At 46.6% G+C, this 12,823-nt stretch overlaps 4 protein-coding genes across 4 annotated transcripts; 1 reads left to right on the top strand and 3 right to left on the bottom strand.

Moving 5' to 3' along the window:
* Positions 1-95: 95 nt before the first annotated feature.
* Vha36-1 (V-type proton ATPase subunit Vha36-1) lies at positions 96-1,195 on the bottom strand. The gene has a single exon (XM_017137299.3). The coding sequence runs from the start codon at positions 1,073-1,075 to the stop codon at positions 335-337; it is 741 nt and encodes a 246-aa protein (XP_016992788.1). The 5' UTR covers positions 1,076-1,195; the 3' UTR covers positions 96-334.
* A 43-nt stretch (positions 1,196-1,238) lies between these two features.
* LOC108054380 (protein FAM185A) lies at positions 1,239-2,605 on the top strand. Its single transcript, XM_017137298.3, has 3 exons — positions 1,239-1,881; positions 1,942-2,125; positions 2,183-2,605. The coding sequence occupies exons 1-3, from the start codon at positions 1,318-1,320 to the stop codon at positions 2,542-2,544; spliced, it is 1,110 nt and encodes a 369-aa protein (XP_016992787.2). The 5' UTR covers positions 1,239-1,317; the 3' UTR covers positions 2,545-2,605.
* LOC108054377 (uncharacterized) lies at positions 2,562-4,441 on the bottom strand. The gene is made up of 2 exons (XM_017137294.3): positions 3,064-4,441; positions 2,562-3,003 (listed from the first exon to the last, which is right to left on the bottom strand). The coding sequence occupies exons 1-2, from the start codon at positions 4,276-4,278 to the stop codon at positions 2,647-2,649; spliced, it is 1,572 nt and encodes a 523-aa protein (XP_016992783.1). The 5' UTR covers positions 4,279-4,441; the 3' UTR covers positions 2,562-2,646.
* A 4,823-nt stretch (positions 4,442-9,264) lies between these two features.
* Positions 9,265-12,623, bottom strand: LOC108054367 (nose resistant to fluoxetine protein 6). Its single transcript, XM_017137273.2, has 5 exons — positions 12,269-12,623; positions 10,733-11,570; positions 10,310-10,675; positions 9,563-10,106; positions 9,265-9,500 (listed from the first exon to the last, which is right to left on the bottom strand). The coding sequence occupies exons 1-5, from the start codon at positions 12,600-12,602 to the stop codon at positions 9,375-9,377; spliced, it is 2,208 nt and encodes a 735-aa protein (XP_016992762.2). The 5' UTR covers positions 12,603-12,623; the 3' UTR covers positions 9,265-9,374.
* Between the last annotated feature and the right edge of the window lie 200 nt (positions 12,624-12,823).

Raw genomic sequence — 12,823 nt, 5'->3', positions numbered from 1 at the left:
TTTGCTGTTGTATAAAACAAGTCAGATGACCCTTTTTGCAATGAAAATGAAAATTCCCTTTTCTCATTTCTCAATTCACATAGAACACAATGCGCTTTTCGTATGAAACAACAAGACTTTAATGCATGGATGGCGCAGCTTACACTACACTACAAAAATGGAATACATACTTTTTTTTCTGCTTATTGGAATAGTCTACACACATTTAGCTACATAGATTTTTGTGGCTTGCCCTTTGCGAATATTACAATTACAATTATATGGAAACGGTTACAGAACAGAAAAATAGTTTAACAATAATATTGCTGGAATATCTACACATCCGCGGTAATACTTAGAACAGCACATCGTCATCGCCCTCGTCCAGGATATTGGCCTGTTGACGCACATCGATGCCCTGCTGCAGCAGCTCCGCCTTCTTGGCATCGGCCTTCACCCGGGCCTCCCTCTTCTTGTCCTGGATCTTCTTCAGCCGATAGAACTCCTCGCGCTCCAGCTCATCCAGCTCCGAGATGATGTAGGCCAGTGTCCTGTCGATCCTGGGGATGATCACGTGCTCGATGGCATTGACACGACGATTGGTGATCTTGATCACCTCGTCGAGGGTCACGAACGAGGTCTGCAGCGAGGCCAGCTCCACGAGCAGCTTGACGGCGCTCTGGTAGTTCTTCTTCAACTTGGCCAGCTGCTGGCCACCACGGGCCAACCCAGCCAGCTCGTAGGTATCGGCGCCATCGGTGTAGGACTCGAAAACGGGCAGGGTGACTCCCGCCACGTTGTCCTTCTTGGTGCGGATCTTGATCTGGGCCTTGGTCACGTTCTGCAGCACCACCTGGTTGATGTCGCCGGACGTGAACTTGGCCTCGGCCAGCGAGAAGGCCGCCTCTTTCATAACATCGCCCATCAGGGTCTTGGTCTCGATGATCTTGCCCAGAATCATGCGGAATCGCATCTGCAGGGCATCCGCCTTCTTTTTCAGCAGACCGTGACCCTTTTGGGCCCCAGCCAGGCGGGCCTTCATCAACATCTGGGCACCACGGGACGGGAAAATCGGTAGCCTATCTTTTCCGGACATTTTGTTGCTGTTTTTTCGGGCTTTTAAGCTGAGTATTAGGCAATTTTCAACTGCGTATCGAGAAAATTGCAACCGTCGCAGCACAGTGAAAAATTCCAACTGGAAAATGTCTGACTGCAGTGTTGGGCAATCGATAACGGTTGAGTGCTGGGAAGAACGGTAAATTGCAGTGTTGGTCAGTGCCGTGCCACAGCTGATTTTGAAAGTAAACAATTCGATTTTTTCGGGATTCTCTGGGTTTTATGATGCTGCTGCAACGCGTGTGGTTGCCACAATTAAACAACCACCTGCGGCACTACGCAAAGAAGTCGAGGCCCACAATGACGGCCAACAAGCGCATGGTGCACCAGGAAATCCTGCATTACGTAAATCCCTTCGCCAGGATCAATGTGAAATCCGATATATTCCTTCGCATCCAACCGGCGGATGTGCATCAGTACACCAGTGGCGACGTCTTCATAGCCCAGCTGCTGGGCGGCCAGGTCAGGAACTCCAATGTCTCGCTGGACGTGAAGATAACCGACGAGGACAAGGTGGTCAATGTGGTGATCAAGCAACTGGCGGAGCAGCCCTCGCAGTTCGAGTGCAATCTGCAGATTCCCGTGCGTTCCGACGTCTCCGTGGAGGCCAAGGGCAATGTCCGGGTGGAGGGCATCCAGAGTGAGCTGCTGCAGGTCAAGGCGGCGGGCAACATCCTCACCAAGAATGTCAAGGCCACTGAGATAAGCTTATTCAGCCAAAGTGGGAACATCAATTGCCAGGGCACTTTGCTGGGCAAGATCACCGATATAGAGACACACAGTGGGGTAGGAAAGCTTTTCTTATAAAACTTATATATCTTGTTAACTTATGTATCCTTTTTACAGAACATTTCCATGGACAAGTTGCAAGGAGACAACCTAAATTGCTCCACAAAGGCTGGCAGTATAGTTACCGACTGTTGCTATGTGGAGAACTCCAGCTTTCAGACGCAAACTGGACGTCTGGAGCTCAAGAATGTTCACAAAAGTAGTAAAGTTCAGGTCCACCAGTCCGCAGAACTTAATATGAGTGGGTACAATCTTTAAAAACCTCTAATAATGTATTAATACCAAGTAATAATTCCAGCTGGTGTGCATGGCAACCTGCAAGTGATGACCAAAGGCGGCAGCCTGAATATCCAGCTATCAGAACTAGTGGGCCACAACAAAATAGATGCGGAGAACCTAAAAGAAGAGGCCATCATTCACATTTCCCAAGCCATCGAGCAGGATCTCCATATAGAAGTTACAGCCTCTGAAGTGAAATTAGAAACCGAACTCGAGCACGTAGCCCATGCTCTCAACGAGGAGAAGAACCAGTTCCTGCTCAGCAATTCGAATACAAATAGGCTCCAAGTCAGCAGCACCAGCCGCGTCCGCTTAGGACAGCAATCCTGGAGCGATATGATGCGCCAAAAGCTGCAGGCCATTGGCACCGAATCACCCTAAACTAAAAACACAGAGACTCACTAAGTTACGGATATATATTGTGCTGCAAGCTACAATCTCAGTCATTTTTGTCTTTCCTTTTTATGGAGGTAAATGTATTCCCTAGGCTTGGCCCGACTCCTTGTCCACCTTGTCGCTCAGGCATTCGAGGGCCTTCGAGAAGATTGCATCTTCCTCTTCGGCTTTCAAAGCGGACACAAAAAGTTGCACCTTCTCGTCGCCGATCTCCTGAAGATCCGAGTTCTCCGCCTTTATCACCATGCAGGCCAGCAGGCGCAGCAGCTTGAAGGCATTCTCAATGTACTGCTCCTTGGGAGCGTCCTCCTCCTCCTCCTCGTCCTCCTCGAAGTCGTTGGTCTCTGGATCGCTGCCGGTGTAGTTATCGATGTGCTGCTTGAGTCGGTACCACAATTCCAGAAGGTTTGAGAAGGCCTCCTTGTGATAGAAGTACTTGAGGCGCTGTAAGAATCAATATTTAATCTATATCTTAAGAAATTAAGGGGTAATCCTTCAACTTACACTCCAAATGTGCGCCAGATCCTCCAGATACTCCTCCTGGCGTTCACCTAAAGGAATGAGCTGCAGCGGCTGCTGCAGAAACTGCAGTATTCGCGCCAAACAACTGACTATGCTGGGCGCATACACATCCATGGAGGCCTGCGCCTCGGGCAGCTGCACCAGAATGGTGCAAATGTTGAGGTAGGTTTGTATGATCTCCACATCACAGGTTATCTTCGGCCCACACGAGTCGTAGCCCACGTCGGCATCTTCATCGCTGTCCTGGGCGGCGACTGCTGCGGGCACTTCGCCCGCCTCTCCGTTCTCCTCCTCCTCAGCAAGCTTCGCCTGATCATCGCGCATGAGTCGCAGGAAGGCGCTATTGACGCCATCGCAGAGTTCGGGCACCAGAAAGACCTCCGCAAAGGGCTTGAGGTTCAAAGTGGTCTTGGCATTCTCCTCCTCCACCAGCGCACAACTGGCCAGCACGGCATTGGTGGCCTTCAGCGCGGCTATCAGCAGCTCATCGCTGACCGAGTGCTGCAGAATCCCGCCCAGATTCTTGGCCGAGTTCTCGAAGGCCGCGAAGCAGACGTACCAGTCCACGGCGAACTGCTCCTTGCCGCTGAGGACGTGGGCCATGATGTACTGGAAGAGGCGCATCAGCTGAATAAGCATGGCGGTGTCCATGCAGTTGGTCAGCTTGAAGAGCGTCTCCATGGTGCTGTGACTGCAGGTGAGCAGCTCGGCGCACTCCACCTGGGCGCACATGTTGCCCAGGAGGCCGATGAGAATCTCGTAGAGGCGCACATCCTCGCAGCCGGCCATCAGGGAGTACATGATGGGATCGATGGCCTCGTTCTCGAGGAGCAGGGTGACCACCTCGGGGGAGACCGACATGTCCCACACCTTGCACAGATCATCCTCCAGCTGCTGTTCTAGAGGGGATTCCGGCTGCAGCTCCACCAGCTTCATCACCGTCTGCAGGATGAAGCGACTGCTGAACATGGTGCTGCCCACTGCATCGCCACGCATCCTCTCCAGAAGTTCCGCCTCCTCGGCGTCGTCCTGGGCGGGCGGGGGCGTGGTCGAGGCGCTGCTCGCGCTGGCTGAGACGCTGGCCGAGGCAGAGGCGTCGCTTTCCTTGTGGCTCGCATTTTCCGCGGGCGGCACGTCGCTCTGCTTGGCGGCCACTGGAGCGCCACCTGTGGACGGCTCCGCGTCTTCCTTGGGCATTTCGATGTGGATCTGGTTGTGGGCTAACTATGGAACGACTCTTGGGCAGAACGCGATATTTTTCAATATTTTTTGGTCAAGACTTTTATTTCTTTTTTAGACGCGGTCAGTAAGGCTGTATTTTCTTAAGTAAATATACCAAAAAGCTTTCTGCTTAACTTGAACATACTAAAAAGTGTAGTATAAGTTTTTAGTATTTTTTAATTGGTTCAGCTGGTCGCACTTTATCTGGCGGAAAATTTGATTTTCAAGTGGCCCTAAGCAATGTGGCGGCCAGCGGAGTGCTCTCGCACATCATGTACGAGCTGAGCTATAAATTGTGAAAAAATCATACCAGGGGGATTCCCTAAACTGTTGAATTGCTGAATTGTTGAAAATTCAACAAAAAATTTCAGCAATTAAGGGAACGACCCAAAATGGTTCCTGTTGAATTTTCAAACAGCTGTTATTTGTTGAAAAATTTCGGGAAACTTAAAGCACGTAAAATTTGATTTATTATTGCTTGTTACTGTCTAAAAGTGTTACCGAGGTAAAAAGAACCACAAATATGCTTTCTAAGTTGATTTTAAAATAAATAATGCGTACTGGTGATACTAAAATGTTACAGAGTTGCCACGACTTTTAAAAAAAGGTGACAACTCTGGCTTTTCAGCAATTCAACAAAATTTTCATCAGCCCCGAGGCTGTTGAATTGCTGAAATTTCTGAAAGTTGACTTTGTATGGAACAGCTGATTAACAGCTGACCAAAATTCGACAATTCAGCAATTCAACAGTTTAGGGAATCCCCCTACCATATTTGTCTAAATGATAACTTAATCATTACTCTTTCATATTAACACGTAAGGTTATATGGGAAATTGCTATTGATTTCAAATCTGTTTTCTTATAGCGATCCAGGTACAGGTTTTTGAAATTGTAATCGAAAATTCAGCCCTCGTTTGTGTTGGTAAATTTCCAATTTTTCAAGTTTTTTGTTGCGCGCGTTAGTCGAAAGGCTATTCGAAGATGTCAAAGACCACTGGAAAATAAATGAAGTGGTTATGGCCTATCCAATAATCGGACAATCGTACAAATGCCTTACTACTTAGGCTCTCTTCGAGCAGATTGCCAATGGTTGCCATCTCTGCACTGCACTCCACCTCTGGCCCATCGGGTTCTCGGCCTCTCATTCTGTTCCTGTGGGTGTTGCTCTGCCAGTGGTTGCCGATATTTCGCGCCTGCACGGTTAGGCCGCAAATACACGTAACGGATTTCTGCCCCTGCACACACTAATGAATCTTCAGCTGCTTTTCTTGTTGAAAGCGCTTTGAACACTTTGGGCACTCGAACGGCTTAGGGAGGTTGCTGTGAACCAAGGTGTGCGACCTAACCTGCTTTTTCGACTGAAATACTTTTCCACAAATCGCGCAGAAATGGAGAGGAGCATCGTGGAGACCAAATTTGGCCTGCAGCTCCCAAATCCTTTCCGCGTGGGATTTTGATTCCTTGTGCAGGTTATATTTCTGGATTGATTGAAACGCTTTATTGCAGTATAGGCAGTCGTTGGTCATTCTCCGAGGTTTGCTTTTTTTGTCCACTTCGGCATCGTCCACCGAGGCAACCGCCTTCTTCGTTTCTCCGCAGGCCGGCTGCACGCCAAAAGTTGGCCTCTTCGGGGCAACGCTATGCGGCGAGCCTCGTGGCCCCTTTTGTTCGCTTGCCAAGCCCTTCAACGCCTTCACTACCTTCTCCACGGACTTTGCGTTCCGTAGCAGAGAGGTGGACTTTATTTCAAGGGAGGTTTCTCCCTCGGAGCACTTAAAATGCAAGGACTCCATGCTCACGTCCCGTACCAAAGATTGCTACCGCGATTCTCAACTACTATTCGCGAAATGGCGGTTTGCATAAAGCTGTCCTATTTTGCACAGTTGTGATGTATGCGTGCGTGTGCGTATTGCAGTATTTGCAGTCATAATTTATTAAAATTAAAAAGTAATTAATTAAGTAATTAAGATAAATGTATTTTCCCATAATAGTAAATAGTAATTGATTACCCTAATAAGAGCGAAGCTTTTTGAATTGGCTAAAACTAAAAGGTTTTGTAAATTCAAAAAATTTTTATGCTGCCCCTGTTGATCAATCCATCTCGGGTTCCGGTTCCGGCCTTTTTCCCTCGATTTGCAGCCGCGTTCTTCCTCGCCTTCTCGCATGCCCTTTCATGGTTTGTGCGAGCTCCCTTCGTCTTAACCCTTGCAGCGCAGATGCGGCAAAAGAAGGGCAGGTTGACGGCCCTGTTGAAGGCGTGCACCTTGTCCTGCGCCTCAGGATCTCGCAGATGGAGGGGGAGGTGAGAATCGGACTCCGGATCTTGCTGCGCTATAACGGCCTCCTCCTCGAGGCGCCTCCTCTTGGCAGTGCAATTTGCCTCGTGTCCTTGGCGGCTTTTTGCCGAGAGGAAGCTTTTCTCGCAGTGGGCGCATGTCTTGTCCTCGTCCCCGTCCCCGTGCCCGGAGCACTCCAGCTTGTGGTTTTAGGAGACAATGAGGGTCCTGTAAGTTTTGCCGCACGTCTCGCACGTCTTGCGGCTGTCCCCGTACTCGTCCACGCTGAGAGCCTCGGTTTTGTCCGACCTGGAGATTACAGCGCTGAACGGGCTTCCCTCGGGCGGGGAAGAGGCGGCGTGGCGTGGCGAGGGCGGGGAAGTCCGATCGGCGGTGGCGGTAGCGAGTCGATTTCGCCTCGATTTTCGCGTGGAGTTCACTGGCGAGGGCGAGGGCGAGGGCGGTACGGTAAAGGCGTGATCGTCCTGGGAAGGCGTTATTGACCTAGGCGCGGTCGTGGTCGGAATCGGAATGGCGGCCATGTCTTGGCGACGCGGTGAGGGACAGGTCAGCAGAAACTGGAATTTTTCCGCCACGTAACCACTGTCCGGGGACATGAAAACAACCTGCCCAATCCGCAGCGCGCCTGGTTGCAACATAGCCATCAAGCGCGGGGATTTTCTGAGCGCCTATCCCAGCTCTTGTGAAGATCGAGAGATTTGAGGGTCAAAGTATGAGTGGGCAAACACCCCATAGCATTTAGACCACTGAAAGGGATGATAGGCTTTCTCCCTCTGGTGTGGGGAAATGGGTCAAGCGGCGTCCCTATAAAAGCTGCGCACCGCAGGCCCAGCTTCACAAAAGTGATTTCATAGTGTCAGTGCAAAGTGCGGTAAGCGTTTGTATGTTTCAAACTAGAACAAATTCAAAAGAGCCAAAAAGGAATCAAGAAAGGAAGCCGGCCCGCCGAAGCTTATATACCCTTGCATATCATTCCTTTGGCGGATATGATCGTCCGATTTTTTGTAAATTTAATCCGAAATTCCGGAATATATAAGAAAAGTTGTCCTAAGAGTATAACCAAAAACGTTGAGCTATAATTTTGTCCATTATTTCTCCGATTATTCCTAGCCATAGCGGTTGCAAACTTCTGACTGAATCATAATACCCTCTGCACCTTGTAGTAGAAAGCAGAACGCGCGAGGCCTATGTGCATGCCTATCACCCAGACCCCGCGCCTATAGACGCCATGTTTAAGTTGAGCTTCGCCCAAGCTAAGGTTGCTTCGGCGCATGCGCGCCTGGTAGCGTATCCACCAAGCTTATTTGTTTACCGGCCGACAGCCCTGATTCAGTCTATCCAGGCGGAATGGCCCCCGGAGAGCAGCACGACGCTCACGAGCTGCTAATTCTTGTAATTCTTAGGCTTTTGAAAACCAAGTGAGTTTAATAAATAATTAAAATAATATATATTATATTAAAATTAATATAATGGAATACAAAGCTTCCGGAAACAAATTGTTTTGAGGGCATTGAGCGGCCAACGAATATCTGCCTCATTTGCGGGAGCCAGAAGTTTACGGGGATGTCAATGCCATGCGTCGATCCGGAGGTGCACACAAGGGTAAAATTTATTTATTTAACTATTTTTTATTCTTTTAGTTTTGGTCTTTTCCAGGATTCGATAGCAACCGGTACCGCTGCAATTTTCTCAAATGCACAAAACAATTTGACTTTGCGCGACAGACATGGCCGAAAAAGAAAATTTAAACGAGAAAGTGTTGCCAACAATATTAAATGGCAAATTTTTTAACACGCAAGTGCGTGTTGTGTGTTAATAAAACAATAAAATTCGATGATAAATCGACAGGAAGTCTGCACAAAGATGTGAGATGTGAAATATGTACATATACACATTACTTACATATGTACATATTTAAGAATGAAAACTAATCGCTAATTACCTAGGTAAAAAAACAGTACCTTTCCCAACACTGCTTATAAGCCTATCGAACAGAGCAATAGGCCCTTATCTGCAAATCGCTAGAAATAGCGAAAAACAGAATAAAGTGAAAAAATGCGGCCGTAACAATAATTACAAACTGTCGTATTAAATATAAACAATGCTGACAACATTGTAAATACAATACATATTGAAAACTGTAATAAACTTTATGTGTTCTCCAAAAAAACTAAACAAAAGTAAAATTAAAAAAATTATAAAGAAAACGTAAAACAAAAATGGATGCCATCGATAGTGACATTTATTTTTTTGTTCATTAATAGTCCAAATTCATAGGGCTCAGACTCTTTACATTTCGAATGGTCTTTCGGGTCCATAACAGGCTCATCAGCGGTGTTTTTAATTTTTTGTTTTGTTTACTCGGAATGTAATTTCTCATCTTAATTTCTTTATTTTAAACTTTTAAACTATTTTCGAAAGGGTCGAAAATAAATTCAACGGAGTTGGAATGGAAACACCGATGGCCCGCTGAAAATTTAACATGAAATGGCAGTGCGCGGCCAGTGAGGCTGTATTTTTTAAAGTAAATATACCAAAAAGTATATTTAAGCTTATTGGAAGTTTTGAAGTTTTGAATTGGCTTGGATGGTTTAAGAGTATTGGGTGCTCATTTAGCCGAGATACAAACCAAATATAATTAATTCCACAAAGAAATTTAAAATATTGGCGCCAAAATGTTATTGTTTTGTATTAATGAAATATTCGTATTAACCATATATTCTTATCAATAGTATGACTTAGAAGCAATGCTAACAATGAGTGGTAATCACAGTTTATGAGGTTTTTGGTTTTCCCTTGAGCAGCAGACTGGACAAATTGCTGTAGGGCAGCTCAAAAGCCAGCGAAAAGGCGATGGAGGCGACATAGACGATCATCGTAAAGCCGCAGCAGACGACGCTCTAAAAAATATACGAAATTAACAAATAAATAAGAAAAATATATTAAAAAGAGGATAACTCACCAGCAGAAAGGGATCGGCTGCCGAACTCGTACTGGTCAGACTGTAAACAAGGGCAATCACCAGGGGATTCAATAGGTATATGGCGTAGGACAGGCGGTTCAGATGCTGAAAGCACTTGGCCTCCAGCAGTCGTGACCACCAAACTCCACTTCCGGTTGCACTGCCCACGATCATCCAGCAAACGGTGAGGGAAAATAAAGCCCTTCCCAGGACAAATAGCGATATGGTGATGAGGTGACCAAGATCCCGCTTCACCGTGGAGTAAATGCAGCCCAGGAACACCTGCAGGCTGAGGTGCCACAACCTACGGGTCTGCCTTTCGCTCAGCTCCACCTGGAATCGCTGCTCCTGGAGACACCAGGCGGCCATTGCACCCACAATATAGGGCAGGACCCTCACAAAGGGACTCGTGTAGATCTGAGTTCCAGTGGCGTACGTAGAATCGAAGGAGAACTCGAATTTGTTGGTGATTCCGATGCCGTAGGACCAGGTTATGGTGGCCAAAAGTCCAGAAACAGTCAGTCCTTTGGCCAATTTTGGATGCCTACAAAGAAATATATAAAAATGGATCTATAAGTTAAAGTATTCATTCTTATTTCATTATAACACCGATACAAAAAGTTGAATAATTCAAACTCTGTATGATGCAATTTTAAATTAAAGTTTACTTTATTCTAAGGTAGAAATGATCAATATTGAAATATTGTTAATATCAAATTGATCATCCAATCTAAAATCCCCACTCACTTGGCGTAAATGAAGAGCACAATGTTTGCCAGCAGGAAGAACTGCATGTCGCAGGCGAGACTCCAACTCCAGTTGGCACACATCTCCCGGTGATCGAATAAATTCTGGATGAAGAGCAGGTTCCGCCACCAGTGCTGATGACACAGCTCATCGAATCTCTCGTTGATGTGGAAAACGGAAACGTCGCCGATGTAGGCAAAGGCCAAGTCCACGCTGCCCATGACCACCAGGTACAGTGGACCCAATCTCAGGTAGCGATGGAACAGCAGCTTTCCAAAGAGCTTCACATTGCCCCACAGACCATTGCCACGCACTGCCTCCAGTTGCTTGGCATTCCTCAGGAAGTTGTAGGTTTGCAGAAAGCCACTAGAAGCCATGAAAATATAATTTAAATATTTTAAAATATTTAAACATTTTATTTACCTGATGGTAAAGAAGACATCCACGAGGAGTGGGGCCGTTGAGACATACTGAAAGAAGACCTTTTCCGCATAGGATAACAGCTCCGTTTTGTTGTGCACCGTGAAGTACATGTACCAGACCACGTGGAAGATGAGGATCCAGATGGCACACACGGATCGCAGGCCGTTCATAATGGGAATCTCCCCCGGCTGATTGGGTCTCATGGCGGAAATCTTTCTCCAGTTGTCGGCCACATCGAAGCAGGAGACGATGTTCTGAAGCGGCTGTTTCTTTAAGAGGGAATCTAATGCCTGCCAGATCTCCGATTCCACGGGAGCCAGGCCAGGATCAGGATCATCGCCTCTCTTGGCCACCCGCAGTTGCTGGGCACAGAGCATCAGGGCTCCAGTGACCAGGATGGCAGCCACCACCAAACGGAAAGTGAGCCTCTGAAAGAAGCTCTCCCTCAGCTGGAGATCCTTCATATACAGGACCTCCGGTTTCATGTCATAGATGTCGTCCTCGGCGAAGGATCCCCCAGCCACATAGTCCCTGGTCAGCTGCTTCACCTCCTCGGAGCCACAGGCGCTGGGTAGGCACAAGCCGATGTGGAGCACCTGCTCGGACATCACCTTGATCTCCACCTGCCACGGCGACCGGTGGCGCAGGTAAATCACCCGGTAGTCCATCCCAAAGGGGGCACTTTGGGTTAGGATGCTGTAGTGCATGACGCGCTCGTAGTTCCGCGATAGAGTTATGCCCACGGGGCCTTGGACCCCGCGACACGCCTCTCGACTTCCCAGCCAGTAGTTCTGACCGAAGACGAAACCAGATGGCTTGGTCCCCGACGCATCGAGAACTGGAATTCAAATAGTACTTGTTGAGACAATGTGTGATTGTAATCGGTGTATTTAAAAGACCTAAGTTCATCCCACTTAAAATAAATAAAAACTTTAACCTATTTGCCATTTCAAATACTTGGTATTCGAGTGTTCTTCCCTATCTATGCGGTTACAAAAATGTATAAGAAATGATATATGGGTGTACTTATGAATTTCCCTGAAAAGGTATTATTTGCTTGTAACAATGAGACATATTTCCATTCAACTTGTAATTAGTAAATTACAAAAGTCCATATTTATCCATATGTTTCATTGGAAATGGGAAATATTAATTATAATATTCATGTTGCATACCAACTTGTAATAAGTAAAATACAGAAGTCCATATTTGTTTCTTTGGAAATGGAAAATATAAAATATAATACCCATTTTACATTGTAGGGATAAATAGAATAAAGTAAAACTTTCTTGTAATAATGTTACTTAACCTTCAATTTAAGATTTCATTGAAAATGGAAAATATCATTTTACTTTGTAGGGATAAATGGAACAAAGTATTACTTTCATGTAATAATGTTACTTAATCTTCAATTTAAAATTTCCATAATAGAACTGCTCTCAATTAAGCACACTTTGGAATAAATTAGTATAAGTGGGATCTTGAAACGTGTATTGTACAATGATTCTTATCGCAATCCCGTTTCCGCTTACTCACCTTTCATGGCCCAAGGTTGTTTATTGAGAATCCCCCGCTGCACTTGCTTCAAATGGGAGTGGCAGCTGGGATTCACATTGCTCTCGTTGGCCACTTTGGTCAAGCCAAAGATGACGGAGCTCCGGATGAGATGGGGTTCATGCTTCGACTGGACAACAGATCCTTCTTTCCCCAGCGAATCTGTTGTGATAACTTCCGTGGCCAATTCCAAACTGGCATTGAATAGTCCGTAATCATAGCGATACTGTCGCAAAGTGGCTGTATCATTCACCGCAGCATTCGCCTCCAAAGCCAAGATGCCGACGATTAAGACCCACTTCCAGTGCCTTTCCATGCCAATGGACCGCTAACGAAGCGGCAGCTGGAAAAAGTAAGAGGTGTTTAATTGTTTACCCATCAATGCGAGCACTACACTCCACTCCCAAGTTACGAAAAATTACGAAAAACAGAGGCAGCCCTCAAGGAGGGAAAAACAAACAAAGTTTCGTAGACTTCCTACCGGAAAAGATTTACGAGCTGGCAAAGCCGTAACTCAGGTATGGGTATTATTGTCCA

The sequence above is a fragment of the Drosophila takahashii genome, chromosome 2R (assembly GCF_030179915.1).
Source record: "Drosophila takahashii strain IR98-3 E-12201 chromosome 2R, DtakHiC1v2, whole genome shotgun sequence".
Taxonomy (NCBI): Eukaryota; Metazoa; Arthropoda; class Insecta; order Diptera; family Drosophilidae; genus Drosophila; species Drosophila takahashii.
The sequence above is the reverse complement of the archived record's forward strand: the minus strand, read 5'-3'. Positions and strand labels throughout refer to the sequence as shown.

Coding starts and splice junctions, on each gene's coding strand:
- Vha36-1 (XM_017137299.3), bottom strand. CDS start 1,075: ATGTCCGGAAAAGATAGGCTACCGATTTTCCCGTCCCGTGGTGCCCAG.
- LOC108054367 (XM_017137273.2), bottom strand. CDS start 12,602: ATGGAAAGGCACTGGAAGTGGGTCTTAATCGTCGGCATCTTGGCTTTG. Junction 11,571..12,268: donor ACAACCTTGGGCCATGAAAG/GTGAGTAAGCGG, acceptor TTTGAATTCCAG/TTCTCGATGCGTCGGGGACC. Junction 10,107..10,309: donor GTGCTCTTCATTTACGCCAA/GTGAGTGGGGAT, acceptor ATTTCTTTGTAG/GCATCCAAAATTGGCCAAAG.
- LOC108054380 (XM_017137298.3), top strand. CDS start 1,318: ATGATGCTGCTGCAACGCGTGTGGTTGCCACAATTAAACAACCACCTG. Junction 1,882..1,941: donor ATATAGAGACACACAGTGGG/GTAGGAAAGCTT, acceptor TCCTTTTTACAG/AACATTTCCATGGACAAGTT. Junction 2,126..2,182: donor GTCCGCAGAACTTAATATGA/GTGGGTACAATC, acceptor TAATAATTCCAG/CTGGTGTGCATGGCAACCTG.
- LOC108054377 (XM_017137294.3), bottom strand. CDS start 4,278: ATGCCCAAGGAAGACGCGGAGCCGTCCACAGGTGGCGCTCCAGTGGCC. Junction 3,004..3,063: donor ATCTGGCGCACATTTGGAGT/GTAAGTTGAAGG, acceptor TGATTCTTACAG/CGCCTCAAGTACTTCTATCA.